The sequence below is a fragment of the Cygnus atratus genome, chromosome 8, assembly GCF_013377495.2.
Source record: "Cygnus atratus isolate AKBS03 ecotype Queensland, Australia chromosome 8, CAtr_DNAZoo_HiC_assembly, whole genome shotgun sequence".
NCBI lineage: Eukaryota > Metazoa > Chordata > Aves > Anseriformes > Anatidae > Cygnus > Cygnus atratus.
The window spans coordinates 12,445,168-12,473,087 of NC_066369.1; the positions used below are offsets into that span (position 1 = coordinate 12,445,168).

The 27,920-nt window shown below is 51.5% G+C and overlaps 1 protein-coding gene across 2 annotated transcripts; it reads left to right on the plus strand.

Annotated features, from left to right (window-relative positions):
• Positions 1-394: 394 nt before the first annotated feature.
• TNR (tenascin R) lies at positions 395-27,823 on the plus strand. 2 transcript variants are annotated; one of them, XM_035537740.1, is made up of 21 exons: positions 395-890; positions 3,455-3,931; positions 4,373-4,636; positions 5,533-5,648; positions 8,432-8,582; positions 11,299-11,568; positions 13,115-13,300; positions 15,395-15,484; positions 15,601-15,864; positions 16,539-16,805; positions 16,902-17,021; positions 17,488-17,631; positions 18,242-18,361; positions 18,940-19,083; positions 19,684-19,814; positions 20,795-20,927; positions 23,500-23,651; positions 24,847-24,943; positions 25,686-25,847; positions 27,101-27,264; positions 27,704-27,823. In XM_035537740.1, the coding sequence occupies exons 1-21, from the start codon at positions 395-397 to the stop codon at positions 27,821-27,823; spliced, it is 4,068 nt and encodes a 1,355-aa protein (XP_035393633.1). The 2 variants fall into 2 exon arrangements, with proteins under 2 accessions (XP_035393633.1, XP_035393634.1); XM_035537741.1 differs by having other exon boundaries at positions 18,946-19,083.
• The last annotated feature ends 97 nt before the right edge of the window (positions 27,824-27,920 follow it).

Consider the following 27,920-nt stretch of genomic DNA (forward strand, 5'->3'; position numbering starts at 1 on the left):
TGAGGCTTTGTTAGTACCAAATTAACCATTTTCCTTAAAAAAGATATATATAATATGGATAAGAAGCTGCCTCTGCCACCACTTGAGGGCTGCAGCAGGGGCTATTCGGGTGGCATGAAGGGCTGGGCCATCAGCACCAGAAGGCAGGGGCAGCAGGTGCTGCTCCCCACTATCTGTGGGTTCCTCCTGGACCCAGTCTGGGCTTCACCAAAGCCAGCAGGGCTGTGCTTGTGTTGAGCTGGCCCCACATCCCTCTGGACAATTCTGCTTCTCTACCCTGAGCACAGCTGCAGGGTCTGTGCCAACCGTGCTCCCTTTTCTTCTGTGTCCCCAGGTCCTCCCTCCACTTGGCTGACCAAGGCTGGCTTAGAAGGCTTTTCCTTCTCCCAGAAAAATGGGGACTGACAGTGAAAACCCAGTGCTGAGGAACGTGCTCCTCAGCTTCAACTTGCTACTGCTGGGCACCGTCCTCAAGCCTTTCGAGTGCCGGCTGGAGGTGACAACAGAGCCAGCCGAGCGGCCGGCCGTGGATGAGGAGGGTGGTCTTGCCAACTGCAGTCCACCCATCAAAGAGCAGCCCATGGTTTTCCACCACATCTACAACATCAACATCCCCCTGGACAGCTGCTGCTCCTCCATGCTCAAGCCTTCGGCCGAGGAGGTGAGTTCAGAAGACGACAGGCTGGCGGAGTACACGGAGCAGACCTCCGACAGCGAGAGCCAGGTCACCTTCACCCACAGGATAAACTTGCCCAAGCAGGCCTGCAAGTGCTCCACCTCCCTCCCATCCCTGCAGGAGCTGCTGAGCAGGATTGAGATGCTGGAGAGGGAGGTCTCCATGCTCCGCGACCAATGCAACTCCAATTGCTGCCAAGAAAATGCAGCCACAGGTAGTAATGCGATCCTGTTAGCTCTTGCTGGGGGCTCAGGGCTCGAGCCAAAGGCAGGAGGAATGAAGAGGTGGTGATGCCACTCAGAGTAGTGATGGAGGAAAACCTATGTTTACTCATGGCTGTGTCTTTAGGGAAAAGCCCAACTTAGGGCCTCCAAGACAGGAAAGTCCTCGGGAGGATTCAGTAACTCAAGCCCCCAAGGCTCACTTGCTGTGAAAACCCCATGATCAAAAAGACACCCACCGGGCAGAGCCAAAATCTCATTAAAAATAAAATTACATCTGCTAAGGGGTTAGAAGGGTGAGTTCCCCAATCCTGTCCTCCTCACAACTCTCTTAAAGATCTGCCACTATTCATTGGGCAGGGAGGGGAGAAATATCTGCTGTTCTCCTCGGCTGTCCCCAGGCTGAAGGCAGCACTGCAGGAGCCAGCAATAAGCTGCTTCATCTCTGCAGGGACAGTCAGTGCCTATGAAAATGTGAGTTTAAAAATACATAAATAAACACAGAGAACAACTTCTATTGCCATAAAAGACTCAAACAAAACCTATAACAAATGCACAAAACCATCAACAAGATACTTCATCTGAATAACAATGCATGCAGTTGTTGAAGCTCTCTGAGAGCCCCCATCAGGGTTTCTTTGGTAAAGATGCAGCTCAGTCCCTCTGTAATATGAGATAATGCAATAATGAGATGGGTTGTGAAAGATTTGGGCTAGAGGCTGCCTTTCAGTAGTGCAGGTGCTAGCACAAAAGTGGTTTCCTACATCTCAAGTAGCTTCATCAAAGGTGCTGTCTGGAAGGGCACCTATTGGCCCCTGGCGCAGCTCAGTCCTGCTGGGGCGTTCCTGATGCGGCACCCATCAGCAGTGTGATTGGATGAAAGAGGATGGAAAACACCCATGCAGGCCACAGATGTGTGCACAGCAAGGGTTAAAATCAAGTGGAAAGCACAACAGGAAAAACCTGATTTAAAGGAATTCATTTGAAATACCGATGGGCGAATTTGGGTTGCTTGCAACATATGTAGCCGGTCCCATTAAACATTTATCACTTGTTGGAGCCTCCACTCGGATGGCAGATGTGTACCGAGGTAAAACTGGAGTAATCTCATTCATTTTACCCGAGTCGCTTTCAATTCACTGCACTGCAAATGAGACCAGGATCCCAACCCCACAGCCTGAGGCGCTTCCCCACAGAAAGCTGCTGTCTTCCAGCAAACCTACAAGCATCCTCTCTGTTTGATAACTCCACTGGAGGCTGGGCTCTGAAGAGAACCTGATCGCCATTTCCAGTGTTGGGGGTATCCTGCAAAGCAACCCAAACAGGTCTGTCTGGCACAGCATACAACTAAGCCCTTCTACAGGAGCGTCTGATGCCTACGCTGTAGGCAGAGCTGTAATAGCTTGGATAGGATGAGAAATTCAGCTGAGGGGACAAAAAGTCCAGTGGTTTGTGCTCTGCATGGTGCAGAGGTTTCCTAAGGGCTGGAAGGGTTTCTCTTCTGTGTTTTACACAAAGAAGAAAAGCAGTCAAAATTAGCAGGCTGGTGTAAACCCAAAGCTGGAGCATCAGGTCCATGTCATGGGGGAATAGAGGGAAGCTCTGGCAAAGTCAGAGCAAGTTATCCCTTACCTCTATGTGTCCATCCCCTCCCCAGAGCAAGGCTGCTGAGTGACAGGGGGACGCTACAAGTGGTGGCCCTGTGTCTTCCCTACTTTCCCACAACCCCCACGTGCGTTGAAGACAAGAGGAAATGGTCCCAAGTTGCACCAGGGGAAGTGCAGTTTCATCACTGAAAGTGTTGTGAAGTATTGGAACGGGATGCTCAGGGAAGTGGTTGAGTCACCATCCATGGGGGTCTTCAAAAAACATGTAGATATAGTGCTTGGTGACATGGTTTGGTGGGGGACTTGGCAGTGCTGGGTTAAAGGTTGGACCAGATGATCTTAGAGGTCTTTTCCAACCTTAATGATCCTGTGATTCTCTACCTGAAAGGTCTTTTTCCAACCTTAATGATACTGTGATTCTCTACCTGAACCCATGTGCAAAGCCAACAGCTCCATCCCAGAGTCACCAGGGTAGGGGCAGACGTGAAGTCTTTGGGTACAGAGCTGCCTCTTGTAGGAGACCAGGATCTCTCAACCGTATGGTGAAACAGCGGGTGAAGAGGAGACAGCAGAGCCAGTTAAGTCATGGCTGGTGCAGAGGACTTGGCCAGGAAAGGTTCTTTTTTTTTTTTTTTTTTTTTTTTTCCCACTAAGAGGTCTGGGGAGCTAAAAAGATAGCAAAGGAAGCTCTTGCACCTGACAGGGCTGATGGCACCCATAGCCAGGTACTGTGGAGGCCAGAGCTCCAGAGGGGACAGACACACGCCTGAAGCCTAACCCGAGCCCCAGCATGGTCCATCCTGCAAATCATGCCTTCTCCAGCCGTAAAGCCACCAACTCCCCTGGGCCAGGAGAGCTCAGCTGTAGGGAGTACCATGCCCCCCTGCTTGCACCCCATCCCCAAGCCCCAGCGGTGGGGCTCTGACCGCCCACCCCACGTCCTTTTGCAGGACGCCTGGATTACACCCTGCCGTGCAGCGGCCACGGGAACTTCAGCCTGGAGTCGTGCCGCTGCGTCTGCAGTGAGGGCTGGGCCGGCAGCAACTGCTCGGAGCCCCGCTGCCCCCGGGGCTGCTCCAGCCGTGGTGTCTGCCTGGAGGGCCAGTGCGTCTGTGACAACGACTACGGCGGTGAGGACTGCTCCCAGCTCCGCTGCCCCGCCGGCTGCGGCGCCCGTGGGCTCTGCGTGGATGGAGAGTGTGTCTGTGAGGAGGGCTTCGCCGGTGAGGACTGCTCCCAGCCCCGCTGCCCCCGCGACTGCTCGGGCAAGGGGTACTGCACCAACGGCACCTGTGTGTGCGTGGAGGGCTACGCTGGAGAGGACTGCGGGTGGTTGCGGTGTCCCAATGCCTGCAGCGGACGTGGCATCTGCCAGGATGGCATCTGTGTCTGCGAGGATGGTTATGGAGGGCAGGACTGCTCGGCAGGTAGGGGTGTGTGGGGAGATGGATCCTAATGCATGAGGAAGGGCTTCGAGGTGTCCAGAGTCCCATAGGAGCACCACGAAGCTTGGGAGGAACCCATATACGGTAGAGCATGTCTTGCAGGACTTGCTCAGGTCCAGCAGCTTGACTGCCTCCTTCTTGTCCCTGTGCCCAAAGACTCTATGCACAGCGGTTTGGGAGGTGAGCTAAAAGTCAGTGACTCATGTCCAAATGTTGGTGGTAAGCCCTTGTTACAACAGCAGTGCAATCTGGTTCTCCTGGCCCTTTGGCTTGCAGTTGCCGGTAACACTACATACTCATAGCTGACCCCTGGCCAAGAGCCCAAACCCACATCCAACCAGGAGGCCCACCCTCCCTTACCCGTGGCCAGAGCATAAGTCATGCGTGTCCTGATGCTCTCCTTCCCTCTACCCTTCTCATCAGTGGCTCCTCCCGAAAACCTGCGCGTGACGGGGATTAGCGACGGCTCCATCGAGCTGGCATGGGACAGCCCCGGGGCAGCCACCGAGTACGTCATCTCCTACCAGCCGGCAGGCCCAGGGGGCACCCAGCTCCAGCAGCGGGTGCCTGGGGACTGGAGCACCATCACCATCACAGAGCTGGAGCCAGGCGTTGCCTACAACGTCAGCGTCTATGCGGTCATCAGCGATGTCTTGAGCATCCCTGTTACCGCCAAGGTGATGACCAGTAAGTATCTGACTGTACTTGTCACTTGGTGCCTAGATAACCAGGGGTGATGCTTGTCAGGTGGCTGGAGAAGACAGCGCTCGCCCGTGTAATGAGGAGCTTTCACAGTAGCCTGTCAAGGTGCATCCATCTCATAATTGCCATCTTCTAGGATGGCTTTCCTAACATAACACATTGCCTTGCCGTGATGTTGTGCAGCTTGCTCAAGCTGACTCACATTTTCCATAAAAACCTTCTAGCAGCAGAAAATTGAGCCTTCAAAAAATATATATTGGGAGTATTTTTATCCATATATAAATCTGTATGGGGATATAGGAGAGGCGGAGATGTGTCCACTCTCCACAGGAAGTCTCAGTTTGAAAACCCAAATGGCTGAAAATCAAGGAAACATCCACTGTTTGGTTGAAGCCCCCCGAGCCCCAGATACCTTATATATTTGTGATATATCATACACGTCACAGGTTTTGCTCCCTATTCTGGATGGAATCCCCATGACAACTCCCCACCATACAGGTGACAGAGCAGCAAGAAGGGATGGTGCTGTCTGGGACCAAAACACACAAGAAGAAAACGGGAATACTGTGAAAACTGTGACAGCAGCCTCCAGAAAGCATCCTTGGAAACTTAAGACAGAGAGAGCAGGGGGAAAACAAGCTATGCAGATACCTCTTTTGCAACCCCATTGCTCAGTTCATTTGCATGGTGTGGTTAGGTGCAATGCAGGAAGATGCTGCAAGGGAGGGCATCCCCTTCCTCTCCCTCCAGCCCATCCAGAGGGGACACAAAGGGACCATGACTGCTAACAGGGACCAAGAGGGCCCCATTTCCATCGTCCAGATAACAAAATAGCCTCAGGGAGGACGCCCTGGCCCTCACCACCTCCTGATCCCTTCCAGACCTGGCCACACCGCAGGGGCTGAAGTTCAAGACCATCACGGAGACAACCGCGGAGGTGCAGTGGGAGCCCTTCTCCTTTCCCTTCGATGGCTGGGAGATCAGCTTCATCCCCAAGGTACCACTACTCCCCCAGCATAGCATTGCGGGTACACCGTAACCACACTGAGCCAGCAGGGCCAAAATTTGGTTCCAACTACCCCCCCCCCCCCCCCCCCCCCCAAAAAAAAAACCAAAAAACACAAAAAACAACCTCGGTTTGCAGTTTTCATGGTTCCCGTCAGACAGCCCCAAACATCTCAACCTCAAATTGCTGGCTTGTTTTTCCCCATCAGTCTTTGTTATCAAGACACAAGTTCTCAAAGAAATTCCCCCAAAATACATATATTTAAGGACATCTTCCAGCTTTGCTGCTTCTTGCTGCTGCCCCCTCTTTTTCCCTTCCATCTCCTTTGCCATGACCCTTCCTCCTCTCTCTCACCCCTTCTTTCTGCACCCTAAGCCACCCCAAAAAGCCCAGGCTTAAGCAACCAGCCATTAGCTCTCAGACCTCCAGCTTCCTCAAGTCACATGCTCAGATAATTCCTGCCACAGAATTTTAATTGCGGTGATGAACAGGTAGAATTGGTGCCAGAAAAGATGAAAAGGATGAAAGTGTTGCCCTAAATATCACATATTTTCCATGTGCGGTAACAAAAATCGTACATCAAGTATTTCATCTATATTCATAATTTCTACACCATTTAGCCATAAGTATAGTTTCAATTGTATATGGAGCCTCTTTACAAGAGGCATTCAATCCTCAGCAGTAAAAGAAATGCTGATTAAGGGCTCAATTATACCATTTTCCCTTGTACAAAATCCTCGCTGGAGTCAGAGGCAGCTCTGGGCAGTAGAGCACAGAAGAACTCGGCCCCAAAGTTTTAACAGCTCTTAACTGCAAAGCGTCATGAGACGCAGCACAAAACAGGGACCTGAGGGCTTGAAATAACTCATTCCCCACTTCCAAAAAGGGCTGGGAGCATCTTGGTGCAATTTTAGATACACAAATTGTGTTGGAAGGCAAAGTTTGGGTACCATGGTTACAAACCTAAGGGCACTGGGATGGAATACAAAAATTTTGTATTTTGGGATGAAATAAGGCTACACCATGAAAAGGCCATGAAAAGGCCGCCTGGGCCTAGTAACAAAAACCCAGCATATCTTTGAAGCATTTCACCAATACACGTGACTTAATCTCAACAACATTCCCCTGAAGCAGATAAATGGGTATAGACACGTTTTAGAGTGAGGAGTTGGTGGGATAGAAGTAACTTTCTCTCCCACAGTGACATCAGCAATATTTTTTCCTTAAGCCAGCCCACTAATGCAAACTGTTGTCTCCCGTTTCCCTTTTTGTTGTCTCCTGTTTCCCTTTAATAAGCTTAAAACCAGTAAGAAAGTTTTCAGGAATGAAACAAAGAGATAAAGTGCAAAAGGATGGATGTTCCTCGGGGCAGGTTTTTAGAGGAGGAAGGGCTGCAGCTCACAGGGCTTTAATTTTAACAGGCGTGTGGTCTTGCATTGTAAAGATGCAGTTGTGCTCCTGCTGCTGAAATCCGACTCTCTCAAGTCTCTACCAGTGGCTTTTCTCCCAAAACAAGGCAGAGGGTGCTGTGTCCCTGGCTGCCTGGGAGCCACGCTCGCTCAGGCAGACACAAAACCATTGCCGCACCCCAATTAAAAGCAAAATCTAGTCCAAGAGGCAGCAACATGAAAAAAAATATTAAAAAAAAGAAATCATTAAAGCAGCGCTATTGTAAATAACCCCTACGCTGTGGGCTTGCAAATCGAGGTCAATCTGCCTTTCCAAAAACAGGATGTGAGGACACTAATTTTGTCCTTGATGTCCCCACAGGGGTGTGCACATCCTCCCCCTGAGCAAGCCACCCTCTGCACACCCACATTGCTATTGGTCCCCAAAAACTGTCTCAGGTGGGGATTGCACATCTGCTGCTTGTACTGGGGGGAAGAAATGGGAACTAAAACCAACGCAGAGATATCTGGGGTAATGAGACCAGCTCTGTGTGGTGATCGGTGAAAAGCAGAAGTGATGACAGATTTAGAAAAGAAAATTAGGAAAGGTAAGATGGCAATTTATGGATAAAATGGAAGATTTCCTGTTTAATGAGAAAAATAGATTAATATGAATTGAGAGCTATGTGCAGAGATTTGTTTAGTGCATTATTAGTGAAGACAGCAGCAAGAAAAGATCCATTGTCCAAACACTGGCAGGGAAGGTGACATTTGCAGTTGCTTAAAAGACTTGGGTTTTTCAGGGAACAAAACACAAAGTATAGCAAATTTAATCAATATACTTAAAAAGGACAGGGTGCCAAAATAAAGATGTTATGGTTTCATCCCTGTATGAAATGCAGAAGGCTCCTGGCACCAGAATAACAGCCATACAGGTAAAAAGGACAGGGTGCCAAAATAAAGATGTTATGGTTTCATCCCTGTATGAAATGCAGAAGGCTCCTGGCACCAGAATAACAGCCATACAGGCAAAAGGAGTCCAGGGTTTGGTTTTTATTATCTTTTCTGTTCTGGAGAACAGCAGATATACAGATGGCAAAATACAGAAAGGAGGGAAGGGGGGGCGGAGTAAGAGGAAAGGGGGACAGGAAAGGATTTCTCAGCCTAAAATCTTGGGTGCTTCACACTTGGTGGGTGACTTCACCCCAGGCTCTACATCTCCATGGTGGGAAACGCCGGTGTGAGGGGTATAGGGCTGGATGTGTGGGACACACCTGTAGTCATCCTCAAAAAGCTCTTTTGTGTGTGTGTGTGTGTGTGTGTGTGTGTGTGTGTTTTAACCCATTTCTCATTCTTGATGCTTTTTCTCACCCTGTCCCCTGGCAGAACAACGAGGGCGGTGTGATCGCCCAGCTCCCCAGCACCGTCACCACCTTCAACCAGACGGGGCTGAAGCCGGGTGAGGAGTACACCGTCACCGTGGTGGCCCTCAAGGACCAAGCCAGGAGCCCCCCTGCCTCTGACAGCGTCTCCACCCGTGAGTGAGCCCAGCCCCGGGCAGCATGCGGCCAAGGACTGCAGCATCCCATGTTTCATCCCCAAAATAAGGTCCCAGAAGCAAGAGCGTCCCTGCAGCCCATCATGGATAAAGCTAGTGATGCCTTCTGCAGGGATACTTTGTAATCTCTGAAAATACATGGGTTTGGGTTCCCAGGTGGCTCAAAATGAGGGTTTTGACTGTCTCACCAAGTGGCTTCTCTGATGATATTTGAGGATATTTGGATCTGATGATATTTCGCAATGAGGGTATACCTGACCACCACCAGTAGCCCCTCCGCCATACACTGTAATGGGGAGCTCACAGCCCTCCTGTAGCAAAACCAGCTCCAAAAGCAACATCTGCTGGGCCAAAAAGCTACCCAAGCCAGATATTTGGGGCATCAGACACACAAAAGTGGTTTTCTTCAATCCAACATCCTGAATTTGGATGCTTAGCACAACCCAAGTGCCCAAGCGCCCAAGCTAGAGGTGCATCACAGCAATAGATTTTAATGCAATACTTTGACCCTCTCCCTTCAAACTGCTGTGAGCACAAAAAGAGTGGTGAGGTTAATGGGGTTGGGAGCCATGGCTCTGGTCAGCTTGTATTAATATAGCTGGGTAAATTCCTCTTCTCTGCTTATCTCACCTGAGCCACATTTTGGAGGCGGGACACCCCCAAGAACCATCTCTATAATTGCACTGCCTACTCATCTGTAGCAGATTAAAACTCCCACCTGCTTTCATGCCACTGAACACCCTCTACTCCCACCCATTCAGGCAAATTAGACACTGGGGCAGGGAGCCAGAAACAGCTTGATGAAGAATAAGGTCCCCTCCTCGCCAAGGAGGACGTGGCAATGGGCAGAGCGCAGAGAAAAGGTGCTTTCCAGGCCAGAGCTGCTGCAGCCTGCCTTCGCAGCCAGGCAAACCTCTACCTCTGTTCAAGCTGTTGCAAATGGAAACAACATTTTGATAGCTCCCAGAGGATTGTAACAAGGTGCCGTTCTCTCCGGGCTGCTAAATTTGAGGTTTTGGGGAGGCAGAGGTGGTGTGGATTGAAGGGAGGGTTCCCCCACCAGTAGCAGCTCCTGGCTTGCTGAAGATCTGGGCTTCCTCAGCACAGTCCTGCTCAGCTTGACACGGCTTAACAGAGACATCTCCTGGTCGAGCCCAAACCTTTCCCATTCCCTAGGAAGGCAGGGAAAAGAAATAGAGAGGCTGGTACATCAAACTCAGTGGTTGACCTTAGTGAGGGGGAGCACAGCTGGGCTGGTGGGCTCCTGGTTCTCTCCATGAAGGGGTCCTTACGCTGGCCTGTCTGCCTTCCTCTGTGGTGCTCCCACAGCGTTGCCCCCACCACCCTCATTCTGCCTCAGCAGCTTGTGCTGGGACCGAGCAGCACTCGATGTTCTCCAGCACCACTGCATCCTGCTCACCCCTGCCCACACACGTCTCCCCCAGCACTTCCCCAACCAGAGGTACAGGATTCAGCACATATTTATTACATAGTGACGTTTCTGATACATACAGTATCTTGGCCATATTCATATGCAGTACAGTCTGAACTACAAGATCAGTGTGCTTTTTTCCCCACCTTCTGGTCACAGCAGTGATCAAACAGGTTGCCAGTGCGTTAGCAGTGCCATGGCACAGGAGCATCCATCCATGCAGCAGTTAGATGCTGATGGTCCCACAGGACTCAGAACATCCCTCACCTGGGCCCTGGGCCCTTGGACAAGCACTGGGGGGTCCAGAAGGAGAAAGAGCTTGATTCTCTGCAGAAGAGAGAAAAATGTCCAAAACAGTCTTAGTCTCTCCCCAGTATGAATGCTTTAGCTAAAACCCCTTTATCTGAGCAGGTTCAGTGGTGGACACCCACCATAGCCCCACTCCCAGCTGGTTACGAAGACCCACCAGAGCAGTGGCATTTTCTTCTCTACCCCCAGCGCCGACACACTGACAGCTCCAGGAGCTGATCCCTCAGCTTAGCTACAAAATGGGAGTTGGCACTGAGGCAGGAACATTTCTAGAGGCGTTCCTGAGCTCTTGATGGTTGGATCAGTCCTTGGCCCCATGTTATTTAACACATTGTCAACACCTTTCAAAACGCATAACAGACATAACATCACTGCTGATAAATTTTCTCAATGACAGAAGGGCTAGGAAAAGAGTAAATTGAGTGGAAGAAGATCATCGATAAGAGCAGTTTGAATGGCTTGAAGAGCCTGGCACAAAGGAAAACTATGTTTTTCAATGCGTCGCTGAGTCTGAGCAGTTATCTAGGAGCAAAGAAAATGGACCACAGCTAAATGTAGGAGGTTTTATCCCAGGCAATGCCTCCTGAAAAAAAGCCAGAGAGGAATTGTTGCCAATACCCAGCTTGAGAGAAGGGCAGAAGTTGCATTGTATCTGTAATGGGCATTGACCAGAGAGCAACTGGGTCCTGCTCTGGTGTTCAAAGCTGAGGAGAGACAAGGGGGAAGTGGAGAGGGTTTGAGAAAGAGCCAGGAGACTGGAATAAGGGACTGGGAACCTACCAGGACCAGGCCCCTGAGCACTTGGAGTTGGAGGGGTCAAGTCCCTCGCCCATGCCACGTTTAATTCATGCCACTCTGAAGGTCAGGTTGAATTCTGATGCCCCCGCATCTGCTGCATTCCCTACCTGACCCTCCCCAAATAACCATCACCTCTTTCCCCCCAACCCTCCGCAGTCATCGATGGCCCGACGCAGATCCTGGTGCGGGACGTCTCCGACACGGTGGCCTTTGTGGAGTGGACGCCCCCACGTGCCCGGGTGGACGCCATCCTGCTGAAGTACGGGCTGGCGGACGGGGAGGGCGGGAGGACCACCTTCCGCCTGCAGCCCCCCCTCAGCCAGTACTCCCTGCAGGCCCTGCGCCCTGGCGCCCACTACCACCTTGCCGTCAGCGCCCTCCGGGGCACCAACGAGAGCCGGCCGGCCCTCGCCCAGTTTACCACAGGTAGCCGGAGGAGCTGGCCGGGGGGTTGAGGCCTACAGCACATGGCGGGCGCGTGGGTGGGTGGATGGGGGGAGTGGAGGCAGTGCCAGCCCCCCTGGGAAGGCTCACTGCGCGCGTCCATGCTTTAGCAGCATGGATTTTTCTCCCCAGCATGAATGAGCTCAGGGTTTGAGCCGGTGCAACGGGAGGAAGCAGCGGGATGGTTAAGGTGCAGGTCCAAGTGAAGACACCTGGAGGAAGGTGTCTTGCATCCCATTACAGAACAAATGGAATCATAACATCATGGGGTCATCTAGGTTGGGAAAGACCTTCTAGATCACCAAGTCCAGCCATCAACCTGACCTACCAAGTCCCAACACTAACCCATGTCCCTCAGTGCCACATCTTCACGTCTTTCAAATACCTCCAGGGACAGGGAATGCCTCACCTCCCTGGGCAGCACACTACAGTGCTTGGCCACCTTCTCTGTGAAGAAATTTTCCCTAATGCCCAGTCTAACCTCCCCTGGCACAACTTGAGGCCCTTTCCTCGTGTCCCATTGCTTGTCACCTGAGAAAAGAGACAAAACCCCTCCTTGCTGCAGCCCCCTGTCAGGGAGTTGCAGATAGTGATGGGCTCCCCTCAGCCTCCCTTTCTCCAGACTAAACAACCCCCCCAAACACAGCAATTTACATCTCTAATACCACCCACAGATCAGTGTGCATCAGGGAAGTCTCAATTTAAGACAATGCTCTTGTACCTGCTCAGCATTGAGAGCCGAGGCATTGCCTGAAAAATCAGCAATTAAGCAGCTGGAAGCAGCCCAGTCAAAAACATGGTTATCTTATTTTATATCATATATGAATAGCCGAACTGGTCAGTAAAACTTTAATTAATGTTGAGCCTGCAGATAGCTAACAGGTTTAATTTACCATGCCATAAAGGAAGAGGTAGAGAGCATATATCAGTGCTCTTTTATGGCATATAAATTACTTGTCATGTACATCACTGGTGGATACTAGGCTCCTATTACAATAACCACAGTGTGTGAGTTGTGTGTGTATATATCTGTGTAGATATGTACTTAGGATGAGATGTTCATTGCGATTGCTTTGCTGAGTTGGCCTTCCTCGCTTTATTTCTAAATAACAGCATAAAAAAGCCTCCTGAGGCCAGACCCAGACCAGGAGTTAATGCCCTACTCACAGCAATGCTCAGCAGCCACCAGACCCTGCCCTGCCCAAACCCATCGCTCACAGGAGGGATTACCGTGCAAATCCAAGCACACAGCCTCGGCAGCACTAATAAACCATTTGGTCAGTCTGGACAGTGTCTGAGCATGAACAAGTCTGCAAAGATGCTCGAGGTTTTCTAGGAGTTCAGGCTGATGTTTGGTGGCTTTATAGCATCGGTCCCAATGAACTCACGGTTGGCACCCCCAGGTCTGTGCTGAGCAGGAGGTGACAGCAGATGCCCCCCAGCCATGGGGACGTGCCACCTGGGTCCCCTCGCCATGGCTCCCAGAGCCTGGCGGTGAGACTGTGCCTCTCTCCCTTGTGTCACACAGAGATTGATGCCCCCAAGAACCTGCGGGTGGGCTCACGGACACCCGCCAGCCTTGAGCTCGCCTGGGACAACAGCGAGGCGGAGGCACACAGCTACAGGGTTGTCTACAGCACCCTAGCTGGAGAGCACTACCACGAGGTCCTGGTGCCACGGGACACCGGCCCCACCACTCGGGCCACCCTCACAGGTATGCCCGCACCCACGCACCATCCTCATCCTCCTCACAAGCAGTTAGGGCAAAGGAGAGCCCAGACCAGCACTACTTTGTGCTTGCCCTGGTGCTGGCACAGATTTGAGGCTGGTTTGGAGTTTTCTGCTTACTGGAGGGAAGGTTTTCCTCAGGACGGAGCTCTATTTTCCTTGCACAGGTTGGGGTGCTGCTCAGCTGGGAGGACAGTGGTGCACCTCGGTGAGGCTGCCCCAGGGTTCCAAACAGAGCTGGCAAGGGGCAGAGTGAGAAATGGGGAGAGAAAGGTGTTTTAGATTGATCTAGAGAAAAATATTACTCCCCACCCCCTTGCTGGGACACTGATACCCCATAATTGAGTTCTTTGCTTTTTTCCAAATCCACACAAAGCAAACCCAAACCCAGGGATGCCATTTCTGAGCAAGTACCCCCAGCACTGCATGGTCCAGGCTAACATTCAGGTGTCACTGTGCTCAGCAAACGCCACCACCTCCCACTGCCAGCCTCACCAGGGACATCCCAAACACCCTTTGCAACAGCACCATGAAGAACCATCCAAGACCTATTTTCCTTTCTCAGCTACAGCTGGTTGTCTGCCAGATTTGCAGCTCTAGTGGCATTTTAGGGGGAAAGAATTTACTTCTATATGAAAAAAAAAATCACTCATTGAGCTTGACACTCATATAGATCTTCAGTATGGCATGGCATCAGGTTCTTCCACATTGTCTCAGGCTCAAACACCTCTGCCGTTTGTGTCTACAGGAACAAGTACATTCAGTGGAAAAGTCAAATGCAAACATACAGTCATGGCAGCACCAAGTCACAAGAAAGGCTGGAAGGGAGGAAAACAATTAGAGCAGTTAGCCTGAAAATGTGGTATGTGAGAAAAATACCTATTAGGGACAGTTTCTGCTGCAACGATGCACGTGGAGAAGTGGGATGGAGATAGAGTTGGACAGCCTAATGGATGGGGGATCTGGTGATGATCCCCTGTTCTCTAGGTCATGTGCTGCCCTGCTAGATGAGATGGAGAGGAAGAGAGGACAGCCACTGCAGATGGCAGGGGAACTGAAGACAGCCTCTCTGTAGTTTCATCATGCACGTGGCAGCCCTCTCCTCTAGGGTTTCCTTACCCCTGGTGCAGCCTGTTGAGGTGGATTTCCAGCTGCTGAGGACCTGGTGAGATCCACAGCATAAAAGCCTTCATCTGTCCCCAGGAAAAGTGATGAGGAATGGTGCTGCGCAGAGCTTATCAAAAATTTCAAAACACAGCAAGCCTTGATCTGCCCCATAAGTCTCTTTCCAGAGATGTGAACTGGCACAGCTGTCAGAAATATTGGTGATTTTTCCCTGTCCAAAATTGCTGGGGGAGAAGAGGTTGGGCTGGAAGGCTTATGGCTTTCTGTAACCCAATGGGAAAGATCAATACATCATTGGGAGGAGATAAATGTAGCTGTCAAATGCCAAGCAGGAGTGATAGACAGACCCAGGAGATGTCCCACAGAGATAAGGCAACCACCAGCAACAGGTGTAGAGGAAATTAGCTTGATTAGCTTGATTCCCATTCCCTGCGAGAGAACCACAGGATACGTCCACCACAAGAAACATGCCTGAGTTGGCTCCCAGCTAGACTGTGCCTTTACTAATTAGTGTGTGTTTCATTTACTCTGCATAATTTATTTCTTTTTGAGACACCAACCCTGTGACAATATTTGATGTTGAATCACTACAGAAACAAATACAGCTACTTTATCATTCCCATCTCAGCTCACTCCCTCTCTCTCTCACACAGTTTCTGTCTTGATGCCAGCAATTACCGCAGACGTCAGTAATGGTTTTAAAAAATTGGTTATTTCTGAGCTAGATTAATCCCATTTCCCTATCCAAAGGCATCTGGGGGCTTTTAAAAAATGCTCGGCTCTCCTACAACACCCGGAGGAGCTGCTGAGCTGTGGTAGGACTGGTCATCCCCAGGACACACAGTAGGGCCTCCCTGTCTCCAGCCACGGGCTGGGGGGAGGGGGCTCACACCCCAGAACCACCCGGCCAGGTGCTGCTCTCATGCACCTTTGTGTCCTTTCCACCCACTGGCAGACCTGGTGCCGGGGACGGAGTATGGCATTGGGATTTCAGCCGTGATGGACAGTCAGCAGAGCGTGCCAGCGACCATGAACGCCAGAACCGGTGAGTTTGGTCCCATTCAGCACAGCCTGATCCAATGCCCCACCACCAGCAGCTCCTACATCCCCCATGGGACAACCCATGCATGGGAACAAGCGTCTGCAACACCCAACCCACAGAGCTTGACAGCCCCCGGGACCTCCTGGTGACGGCCTCCACGGAGACGTCCATCTCGCTGGCCTGGACCAAAGCCATGGGTCCCATTGACCACTACCGAGTCACCTTCACCCCTGCCTCAGGGATGGCCTCCGAAGTGACGGTGTCCCCGGACAAGTCACAGCTCACCCTCTCAGAGCTGGAGCCCGGGACAGAGTACACTATCACCATCATCGCCGAGAGGGGACGTCAGCAGAGCCTGGAGGCCACCGTGGATGCTTTCACAGGTAAAGAAAAAGAAGCAGAGCTGAGGCCAAGCACAGAGCTGGCCTTGCTACCAGCCTACACGTCTCTGGCACCAAAACGCATGAGACGGTGACAGGGATGAGAGCTGGAGGCAATCCATCCACATGAGAGCATGTCCATGGGCCTGAGAAGGGTGATGGCCCTGCCAGTGCAGGGGTCCTGTCCTCCAGCTGCTGGCGCTGACCATGCTTGCTTGGCTGGAGGCTCCCAGAAGAAGGAGGTGGGTTTGGGGGAACTGCCAGCCCCTGCTGTCCTCTGTGGTCAGAGTGGTCCGTGTGTCCATAAGGAGGAGAAAACAGGCCTTGAGGGGCCTCAAAAGCACCTCTAGGAGGAAAAAAAAAAAAAAAAAAAAAAAAAAAAAAAGCATGTTTGAGAAGCCCAGACAGCTTACAGCAGGTGTAGCAGGATGGCTCCACCACCCATCACACAGGGCTGGGATGGAGCATGTTTGCAGGCAGAGCTGAGCAAAACACTATTTCCTCCTCCCAGTTCTGCCTCTCGATCCCACTTTCAGCCCACCGGAGCACCCAGACCCGGGGCTTTGCCACCTCTGCCTGCTATCTCCCAGACGAGCGCTGGTGCACAGCACTAGGTACAACCTGGAGGCTGGGAACTGCAGACAGTGTGGGCTGACCCTCCCCTCTCCGTCTTGCAGGGGTCCGGCCCATCACGCAGCTGCACTTCTCCCAGCTGACGTCCTCCAGTGTGAACATCACATGGAGTGACCCGTCCCCACCAGCAGACCACCTGGTCCTCACCTACAGCCCCCGGGATGAGGAGGTGGCGCAGCGGCTGGTGCTCGATGGCACCCTCAAGCACGCCAGCCTGACGGGCTTGTGGCCGTCCACCGAATACCTGGTGTCGCTGGTGGCCGTCCATGGTGCAGTCAGCTCTGAGCCTGTCGTGGGCTCCATCACGACAGGTACCCACTGGGTACTGGACACTCCCAGGAGGGCGGGCAGGGGGACGGGGAGTGGACCTGCCTCCCACAGCTTTGCTTTCTGCTCCATCTCACCAGGGATGGATGCACCGAAGGACCTTAGGGTGGGCAACATCACCCAGGACTCCATGATTGTCTACTGGAGCCCTCCTGTTGCTGCTTTTGACCACTACAGAATATCATACCGTGCCACTGAAGGTAATGAGTGGGACATTGTGGAGGCTCCCTCTCGGCAGTGCTGTACCCCAGGGTGCACATGGGTCTGGACCTAAGCTAAGGGGAGGGCTTTAAGAGTGTCCAAATAGCTGCAGCCCTTTTTGCTTTTCCTTTTCTTTTGGAGAAGGTGGTGCAAAAGCAGCTGTTGGGGATGGGGAGCAGGGGCAGAGACCAGTCCCACACCACTGCATGACCCCAGCCACAACCAGCACAGCTCTCCATAGCCCACCTCCTCCACCTGCCTCCCCCAGCTCACCTCCAACCCCTGAGCCCCAGTTTTTGCCTATGATGCTGAAAAGGTCAAGCCAGCACAGTGGCGTCCACCTGCAGGCACAGAACCCAGTTGCCCCCATTGTCAGCCCCGGAGAGGGTTTGTGGCATTCCCCTCCCCTCCCGTGGGACACGGGGACCAGCTGTGTCACCAATGCTCTTGGCTGTGTCCCTGCAGGGAGGACAGACAGCGCTGCCATCGCTAGCGATGCCACTGAGTACAGCCTCCACCGCCTGCAGCCCGCCACCAAGTACGAGATTGGGGTGAAGAGCGTGCGGGGCCGAGAGGAAAGCGAGGTGGCCTCCATCACCACGTACACAGGTGGGACGGGGCTCCTAGGGGACAGGCAGTGATCAAACCGTGCCAGCTCTGGCCCCTGCTTGCACTGGCAATCAGACAGGTGAGAGTGAGCTGAACCTAATGGTTCTCACTCATGATGAGTGGGGCTCACAAGGGCCCACTGCGGACTTCCAAAGTATGTCTAAGGAAACCTTTCCCCGTATATGCATGGGTTGTCATGGAGGGAGTAATAAATCTGTGTACCAGGCCAGAGATGTGATGTTGGACACTCATAAGAACCTTTCCTAAAGGAAGTACAGGCTTCCAGAAATAATCCTTGGGGAAAGATGTGTCAAAGCCCTGACACAAACAGCATCTATTGCAAGAATAAAACACTCTGCTATCCACAGACTCCTCAAAACCTAAAACAAAACAAAACAAAAAACCTAACTTCCCATATCATGCATCAAGAAAACAGTGGAAGACAAGGCTGAGCAGCAAAGCAGTGCAAGCTTTGCTCTTCAGCTAGGACAGCAATAACTCTTCTACAGGCATGTGTGCCTGAGCATCGAGGCAGGGCCACAAGAAGCACTTCCAGTTTGCAGCCCAGTCTCTTCGTGCGCCTGACTGTCCAAATCCATTCCCTCTGCAGCCATGGATGCCCCCTTGGGCGTCACAGCCACCAACATCACCCCCACGGAGGCGCTGCTGCAGTGGAACCCGCCGCTGATGGACGTGGAGAGCTACGTCCTTGTCCTCACCCGCCACGCAGGTGCGATGAAACCCCGCACCCCTCTGCTGCAAGCTTTGCTGGGGCTCCATTTCAGCTCACCTCCACTTCTCCCCCACCCCAAACCTGGGAGCTTGGTGGATTTCCCCCCCAGGAAAGAGTCTCTCCTTCGGGAGCGCAGCTGCTGGTGGGTGGCAGGGCTTCCCCCATCCCCAGGCACCAGCTCATCCTGCAGGGGTCCCATGGCACGTGCTCTCCACTGCCCAACACCCAGCCTCATTGCATGGCAGTCCACATGGGGACTGGGACTCTCCCACTTCGCTAACTGGCCCACCGGTAGCCCAGGGGCAAGCAAGTCCCCACACATCTCCCATCCCATGCAAACCCAATGCATGGCAAGCCCCGTGAGCCCCACTACTGAAGGGAAAGAAAGCAGCAGGCAAATATATGGACTGTGGCAAAATAAGACCATCCTTCAGACTGAGCACCACCCCTGCTGCTCAGCTCCTGCACAGCAGCACATGGTATTTCAGCAATATAAGTGCTTTTGACTGTGAGGTCATACCCACAGCTGCATTTCAGAGAAGCACCTATCCTAACTCACCTCTTCTGGCTCACAGTTGCAGGAGAAACAATTCTTGTGGATGGGACCAACCAGGAGTACCAGCTGACCAACCTTCTGCCCAGCACCACCTACACAGTCGTTATGTATGCCACCAACGGGCCCCTCACCAGCCAGACCATCAGCACCAACTTCACAACTCGTATGTACAGACGCATGCCCTGTTATATGCCCCCAGCCATTCGCCCACCCCAGGAAAAGAGGCCAAAAAGGCTGAGCCTAAGCTCTCGTTACAAATACCTGGGTGTAAATGTAGCCATGTGCCAAAAGGACACCCAAGGGCTGGTGTGGACACAACACAAGAACGGGAATTTCACCGCTGGAAACATTAACCTTCAGTTTCACTCTTTCAACATCCATCCACCCCTTTCTTTGATTTCCCCTGGATGTAGTTTCCTGAGAAGACCCAAGGGCCCCCCTGGTCTTCTTCTTTCCCAAGGCCATAGACTCCAGACTTTTTAGTTTCCAAAGAGCTTGATAGACCTGGTATCACATGCATTTCAGAGCCGCTACCCATCAGAGGGCGTGCAGACGGCTTTTAGAGGGTTTGCAGAGCTGTGCTCAAGGCAGGGGATGGGTGATCAGGGCTGGAAACTGAGGGCAAGGATGGACTTTGGGCTGTAGCACAGGGTTGGGGGTGTTGAATCCCAACCCACTGGGATAGGGAGCAGGTTTGAGCAGGCTGGTGGGGGTTATGTGTGTGAGGACCTGCACTTCCCTGGGTGCCCATCCACCCTCGCAGTTTTGGATCCTCCGAGCAACCTGACTGCAAGCGAAGTCACTCGGCGGAGTGCCCTCCTCTCCTGGTTGCCTCCCGTGGGAGAGATCGAGAACTACGTCATGACCTACAGATCGACCGACGGAAGCCGCAAGGTGAGTCCTCCTACAGGAAGGGGCTCTGTAAGGTGGGGGACACCGAGATCGCGGAGAAGCGAGCAGGGGAAACCCAACAAAGCAAAAGAAAGACGCTCTCCAGGCCAGGGAGACCAGAAGGGCATACTATGCTCTCCAGGAGCAAAACTTACTTTAGATAAACAATCAGAAAAAGCTGAAAAAGATTGCCTAGGGCAAAGTCTCTGCACACACATGCAAGTGTGGACAAAGAGGGTACAGCGGGGAAGTTTGAAGTAACAGACAAAATTCACAGATTGTGAAAGACAAGCAAGAAGAGGCAGGAAAAAAAAATCCAGCAAACAGAGATGTTAACAAAGTGGTTTGCCCTTCTTGCAAAGATTAAGATAGGTACAGACAGCTAATTAATCCCGCAATACAATATATTTGATTACTTAATGAGTGTGTCCATACCTGTCTGCCTGGAGGAACTGCTACAAACACTAGCAGAAGTGTGTCACTGCAAATTGTCTTATTTCCTTTGCCAGCACAACTGGCTTGCAGCAGCCAAAGGGCAACAGCTTTGCAGAAGGGGTTCAATACAATGCTGTGTGGCGTTGGCTGATGACCAGAAAAATTAACCTGACAACATCTGATGGAGCCAAAACTGGCTGATAACGAAGTTTGGCCAGCTCTGCTCCTTATAGTGCTCGGGCAATCAGTCATGCCCAGTATTGAGGACGTGCAGGTCCCAGCAGTGATGGTAAATAGAGCACACATAATACAAGCATTTAAACCTCCTGCATCTGAACCAGCTAGCTTTGTCTCACCTGCACCATCCCAAAGGTTATCCACTGACCTCCTGCTGACTTAGTCCAGGGGTCATAAGCAGCTGTGCAGCACCCTCGGCCAGGCACCAAGGGCTGCGGCTTCCCTTCCCTCCCTGCTTGCTCTTTAGGCTCCCCATCGTTTTTCTCATCTGTTGCTCTTGGTGTCTACCTCCTTTTGGGATCCATGTACAGGAGCTGATTGTGGATGCTGAGGACACGTGGATCCGCCTGGAGGGGCTTTCTGAGACCACAGAGTACATCGTGCGCCTGCAAGCTGCCCAAAACGCCATGCGGAGCAGCTTCATCTCCACTACCTTCACCACAGGTGAGGCTTGCACCACTCACCGCCCTTATGGGCTGTCCCTCCTCAGGCAGCATTTCACCAGATCCACAGGTGTACTCGTTTCCATGACCCATGGTGCTGCCTGGCAGTAAGAAGTTAATGGCTGAAGGACATATGCCCAGCCTGGAGCAAGGGGATTTGAACTTCAGGCTAGGCAGCATGCTTTTGCCACACTCTCCCATTTCTACCAGGCCCTTTGCCTTTCCCTTGCCTCTCCTCAAATGGATAACTAGAGGAAAAACATGAAAGTTGACAACATGTGCCACCACGGTCTTACAGTGAGCTGGGAGAGACCCAGTTCGTCTCCCCACACTGTAGACATGGTCTGACCTGGTGTGAATATCAAGGAGGTGCATCTCTACCACCTCTAGTGGAGGCAGAGCAAAGCAGAGCCTGTATGCCTTCAGGACTGTGATCCCACCGATTTTGTCTGGTTGCATTATTCCTTCCCCATCTAATTAAAGAGAAGTCACGATCTGCTAAGGCAAGGGGAATGGTTTCCTTTCTAAATCAAGTGGTGGGTACCCACAGCCACCACAGTGCTCACATGTGCAAGAACAAAGCTTGGATGAAAATGTCACTATTGCCCCACCCTCTGCAACCGTTCATATTAGAACCGTGCACTTAATGGCCAGAGTGCATTTTGTTCAGGGCTGAGTACAATTGCATTTCTGCTGGGCTTCAAAAGCACTGAGCAGCCTGAGGATGATGCCTGTGCCCCTGCACCAAAATTCCCCCCATCTGTGCTGCCAGTTCGATTAAGACAGTTTTCTTTGAATCTGCTGTGAATACACTTCCCCATCCTCGTTACATGCAAAGGTCCTCTCACCTGCTTTCAAGAGATAATAGAAACTATTTACGTCAACAAAAAAAAAAAGAAAACTCTCTTTTCTATGGATGAGGCTCTCCTGTTTTTCTCATCTGTTATGTGGGTGTATAAAGCCAGTGCAATTCAGGCAGGCGATGGAAAAATGTGTAATCTTCGAGGCTGCTCTGGAGTCAGGGACAGAACCTCTCAGGGATGGCTTCTTTGCAAAGAGAAATCAGCAGAAACCCACTCACATCAGGAAATGAGAGTACTGTTTCCATTAAAAAAAATTTGGGACCTTGATGGCATTAGAGACATTATTGCCAGCTAATGCAGCATCTGAAGAGAGGTTTAATTTGCCTTAAGGTAGGCGTTAGCAGGAAACCAATTTCTCCGTATCTACCCCATAGAAAAGGAGGAGTTGTGTTTGAGGAGAAAAAAAAACGAAAGGGAAAAAAAAAAAAAAAGGCTTCATTTAAAATGTTTTGCTTCCTTATGCTTGCAGTACACATCCCAGGTTTCCTCCATTCCCTCTGACATATTAATAGCTCTGCTGCTTTGTTTCATGTTTGCGTAAGGTTCTTGGGGAGTTGTATACAGATGGGACAAAAGGAAGAAACAGATACAATATTTATAATTTATAGTGGTTTGAAATGTCTTTCAAGGTCTGCTTGGCTCTTAAAGATATGAATATAAATTAAGAAACAAGTAATCTCCACAGAGCTCAGGGGAGCCTAGAGTGGATGTCTTTGAAGCAGTTTTCATTGCTGAATGCTATAAAATGCGAAAGCTGTCTCACCAGACCTTGTGCTATGAACTGCAGAGGCAGGAAAAAAATAGGGGATCTCCAATATTTGGACAAAACGACCGCCTCTGGGTCTTAAGGGCACAGGGGTTTGGGAAGTAACAGATGTTCTGAACCCTTGTCCTGGTGTCATGCAGTCGGGATGGATGCATGCAGCACATCCCTCACGCCCTCTCGAGGTCTCTTCTCAAGACACTCTCAAAAGCCAACATCCACGTTGCCTGCTCTGTACCTTGTCATCTGGACAATAGAAAAAAAAAAAGATGCAGTTCCCCTTTTCACAGTAAATGAGAAAGAAAATGAACACAGAGCTGACCTCCTATTGCTGCTGAGATCTCACAGTTGAGACTCCCTCAAGCTCTGTCCCCCAAATGAGATGTGTCTTCAACAGAGGACACCTGGAGCACAGCCACAGGACTCATGCTGCCAATCTCCAGCATCTCACGTGAATGAATTCCTGCTCAATTTTGAAGTGACAATCAGCCTGGTGCAAGTCTGACGTCATTTACAAGGACATCAATCAGGAGCATTCCCCTGGAGTCAGTAAAATAATAAAAACTTTTTTAGAGTTGGCAATCCTAAGAGGAAAACAGGTTTTGGTATTTTCACAGCTGTCCAAATACGCCAGTGACAGCTTAAACCCCAGGGTTTCAGACACGGTGCAGAAAGATGGGCCAAGAAGTGACATTCCTCATCACTCACCATGATGTTACTGCACACCTTTCCAATACAGGATGTGCAGGAGATTAATTAATACATGCACAGATTTATTTCATTACATTCTCTGATGTTGATGGATGTAAATTGGCCACCGCCTCACAGAATAACACAGGACTTGGCAGAAGCCAAGTTAGACCCTTCCTGGATTGTAACAAGCGGGGCCCAAGGCACGCGGAAAGGTTGTTCCCCTGCCTGATTTTTTTTTTTTTTGGATTTTACAGGTGGCCGCATCTTTGCCAACCCTCAGGACTGCGCCCAGCACCTGATGAATGGAGACACGCTGAGTGGCGTCTACACCATCTCCATCAATGGGGACCTCAGCCAGCGGGTGCAGGTGTACTGCGACATGACCACAGATGGGGGCGGCTGGATTGTGAGTAGCGAGTGCACCAAGGGCAGATTTTGATGTTTTCCTTCTCCCTCAGATGTTGATTGCTTGAATAGTGTCTTTCCTGGGAAGACAGGCTGTTCCTAGAGGAACAAGAAGGTGCTGTGGCCCCATACTGCCTGCATCATGACAAAACCCCAGCTGCTCCCACAGCTCTCCTAACGGGCAGCCCCAGCATCACCCCAGAGACTGCAGCTCGATGGGAACAGTGACAGAACCGCTCCCTGCAGCCCCTCTACACGCCGTCCCCATCGCAAAGGAGCCAAGCCCCATCCTGCCAGCAAAGCCAAGCACCATGCCGCGCAGGAACGAGAGCAGGCTTAATATTGCTCGCTTCATTTCACACGCCATGGGGAATGGCCCACGCTCCAGTAATAATAGTTACACTTGGAGAAATGCCCCTTGATTTATTTGACACATTTGCAGTGCTTTTAGAGAACAAAATCTGTGAGTGAAGCTGAGCTGATTTATTGTTTTAGAAATGAAATTAATGTCTAGGAGCTTTCATAGGGAATGATTCACACTGCCTGCAATATGATGGTGTCAGGCATCACCCAGATTGGGTCTGCACAGGAGCATTTCAGAGGCAAATGCCTGTTTTGCTGTTGAATTGCACAATCACTGCTTGTCTTGACTTAGATGGACTGGCAACCTAGGTAAACAGTGCTCTGGCATTTTGATTTTATTCATGTCAAACACTCGCTCACATGTATTACACAAAACCCCGTTAGATGTACACTCAAAACAAGACCAAAAAAAAGTGCTTCCTCAAATGCTGAGTTCTTGCACAGTGGTTTTTTTTTTTTTAGCCGAGAAATTTCCCTCCATCTCACTCTGCTTCAAAGTATCCCCTTGGGTATCACATAGGAGCCGGCGGAACAGAATCATGTGCTAGAAAGCCACTGTGCCCTGGGTACATCAGGGAGTTTGAAGCTGAATCTTCCCTCCTAGGTCCATTATAGCATTAATGTCCACATCTTCTAGCTTGTCTTCAGCTTACCCGTCTGCACTTGAATCGACTGCATGGCTGCAATTAACAGTCCCCAGCTGGGCATTGCAGTTTTCCCTCCTGAAAGGCACTGTGAAAGGGCAGAGCACTCCCCGGGCTGTGTGTGTCCCAAAGCCCAGCTAGCTCATCCCACTTCTCACCAGGCTTTCCCCCGGCTTTCTCGCGCTGCAGGTTTTCCAGAGGCGGCAGAATGGGCTGACTGATTTCTTCCGGAAATGGGCAGATTACCGTGTCGGCTTCGGCAACCTGGAGGATGAGTTTTGGCTGGGTAAGACTTTCACCGAGGTGCCAGCTCACTGTGTTGGCACGATTTCCTCCCTGGCTCTGGCTGGCTCTTCTCACCGCTCCCCTGCACTCCACCCCAGACCATTTTCCTTCCCTTGTTTTTTCCCTGATGCTGTGTTGGGAAGGCACACGCGGGTACGGGAGCAAAAAGCACGCTGTGAAGGTGCCCAGGGTGCTCCGCGTGGGAGCTGAGGAGGCGTCATGATGGGGCTTTTCATGGGCCAGTATTTTCCCTTGTTGAGAGGTTGTGATGGAGGACAACATCTCAAGGACCTCTCCCGGCCTTAGCCAGTGAGTTACTCAAAGTAGGAAAGGGGGGAATGGGAGACCTGGCATAGCTCTGAAATGGAGCAGTCTCCCCCACAATCTGAGCACAAGCTGGCCCTGCAGCATAGCCACGCTCTGGCTCATGCCTCAGCCAAAGCCTGAGGTGGGTGGGCAACAACAGCAGCAGCAGGGCTCCCCCCAACTTCAGCAGCATGCAGAGCTGAAGCTGAGACTTGAGCCCACCTCTCATAGCCGTGGGGACCTGAAGCTTGAGTGGGGACAGAGCTCAGCCCCCACCAGTGCCTCAAGAGAGAAAGGCTCAGCCAGAAGTCGCTGTCTGGCTGCTCTCCTTACTCTCATCTCCCAGAAGCAGTTTATTTGCCCAGAGCTTTTTTGTTTGCTCTCAGAGCAGACCCAGGTGCCACACCTCAGCAACATCTCACTGCTTGTCTCTCCAGGCCTGGACAACATACACAAGATCACGTCCCAGGGGCGCTACGAGCTGCGAATAGACATGAGGGATGGTCAGGACGCAGCGTACGCCTACTATGACAAGTTCTCCATCGGCGACTCCCGGAGCCTCTACAAGCTCCGAATAGGAGACTACAACGGCACTTCTGGTACAGCCCCTCCTGTGTAGCAGGGAAATCCTACCACCGGTGGCTCTGCAGCTGTAAAGGGAATCCCAACATCAGAGCTTGCTCTTCTGGAGCAGCAAGATGCAAACCCATAGGCCTTTCTGCCTTCCTGCAGTTCATCACGTAAACCAGGCTGATAAATCACACTAAGGACATAGGGAATTTTCCATCAGGGATCAGATATTAAATATCAGAGCCATTGCTGTTCAGATTATCAGGTCAGTTTTCAGAGGTATCCCCTCACTCGACAGCCTCCTCAGCTCACTATTGATGCTGTGCCACAGGGTGCGTTTCTCACCCTCCTACAGCCATGGAAAAATCTGAAATCCTCTGCAGGAGTTTGTCCCACACAGACCAGACCGTAGCCAGTTTTGCAAGGACACTGTCATGCCCGTTTGCTTGGTTGACACAGCAGCTTTGCCCACCAGAAAATGGTGGGTGAAGGGAGGAGAACGTGGGGGTCTCTTCCCTGAGAAGAGGAGTAGGGGTACAGCTACAGCCCCTCTGGCTGGGATAGAAGTGTCCAGTGACTGCAAGCTTCCATGAGCCACCTGTGTGGGTCAACCTCACTTAAAGCATTCAGTGCACAGCTTGGGAAGAAAAATAGGCCTGGATTTAATAGCCCTCTGGGCTTCCACCTCTGCAGCTGCACTCATGCAGTGCTCTTCTCTCCCCCAAAAGGAGCTGCTCTCCCCATAGTAAGGAGGTGGTTTGGGCAGAAAAAGACATCACACACCTTCCAAAACACCCCTTATCCAGAGGAAGAAAAATAGGCCAAACATCTTGGTTCAAGAGACAAATGCTTGGTCTCCTTTGGGAGAAGTTCTCCTTGGCTAACTGGAGGGAATGAGGATGAAAAAGTCCTGAAGTTACACAGCAGATGCAGGCAGCAAGAAATCAGGGGGTTAGGTCATTTCTAAAGCACTGAAATTCAGATCCAGACCCAGTTTACTACCAAATTATCTACCAAATCCAAATAGGCTCTAGGATTTGCTATGGTCTGCACTGATCCTAACTCAACAGCAGAAGACCTCAGACTGTGGGCAGTTCCAGTAAATGTCATTCTCACCCCACTCCACCAGCCTTCAGCTGTTGGATCTGGTGACCGATAGGCTGCCACACATACCAGAACACCCCAGTTTCCTTGTGAAAGACCAGATGGCTTGGGCATCAAGGTGTGCGAGCCAAGAGCAAGCATGTTTGTCCATCACCCTTAACAGCATCTCTTTCCACAGGGGACTCCCTCACCTACCACCAGGGCCGCCCCTTCTCCACCAAGGACAGGGACAACGACGTGGCTGTGACCAACTGTGCCATGTCCTACAAGGGGGCCTGGTGGTACAAGAACTGCCATCGAACCAACCTCAATGGCAAGTACGGAGAGGCCCGGCACAGCCAGGTAAGGGCCGAGCTTCGCTGCGAACCCTCAGCATCACTCCTCGTGGTGGGACCCAGCCCAGGAGCAGGCTGGGGCTGGGGCCCTGTGCCCAGTGCGTGGGGTGAGGAGCATGGCTGGGGTGACTCCACGGTAGCTGGAACAAGGGGAGCCCCCTTTGAGCCACTGGGGTTTCATGCCTCACTTTGGCTGCCTTGGTCATTTACCATGGCAGGCTGTTAAGTTACACTAAAAAATGCATACATCAAACCCGACCAGGAGCCTTCGAGCTGTGGGAGAAAAAAACAAGCAAAGCCACAGCAGCTGAAGGGCTTCTTGTTCCCACTGCAGCAAGTTCTTCCTTCTGGCTTCTCTAGGCAGTCAAGCTTGTTTCCTTCCTCTTCCACTCTAGTTTCACGTACGGGTCTTTCTTTACCCTGAACCTCTCTCTTCCTCCTGCCAGGGAATTAACTGGTACCATTGGAAAGGCCACGAGTTCTCCATCCCCTTCGTGGAAATGAAGATGCGACCTTACAACCACCGTAACATCTCTGGGAGGAAGCGACGGTCCCTACAGCTCTGAGCCAGCCAACCCCTCTCCCACCACCTGACCTTTTCTGTCATTTGTTTGTATTTTATAATATGAAAAGGGGGGAAAAAATACTGCTCCTCTGAGATAG

Bases quoted from the DNA above. Each gene is read 5' to 3' on its own strand.
- TNR (XM_035537740.1), top strand. From the start codon at position 395: ATGGGGACTGACAGTGAAAACCCAGTGCTGAGGAACGTGCTCCTCAGC. The intron at 24,944-25,685 runs GTAAGACTTTCA...TTGTCTCTCCAG, and splicing joins GGAGGATGAGTTTTGGCTGG to GCCTGGACAACATACACAAG. The intron at 25,848-27,100 runs GTACAGCCCCTC...CTCTTTCCACAG, and splicing joins AGACTACAACGGCACTTCTG to GGGACTCCCTCACCTACCAC.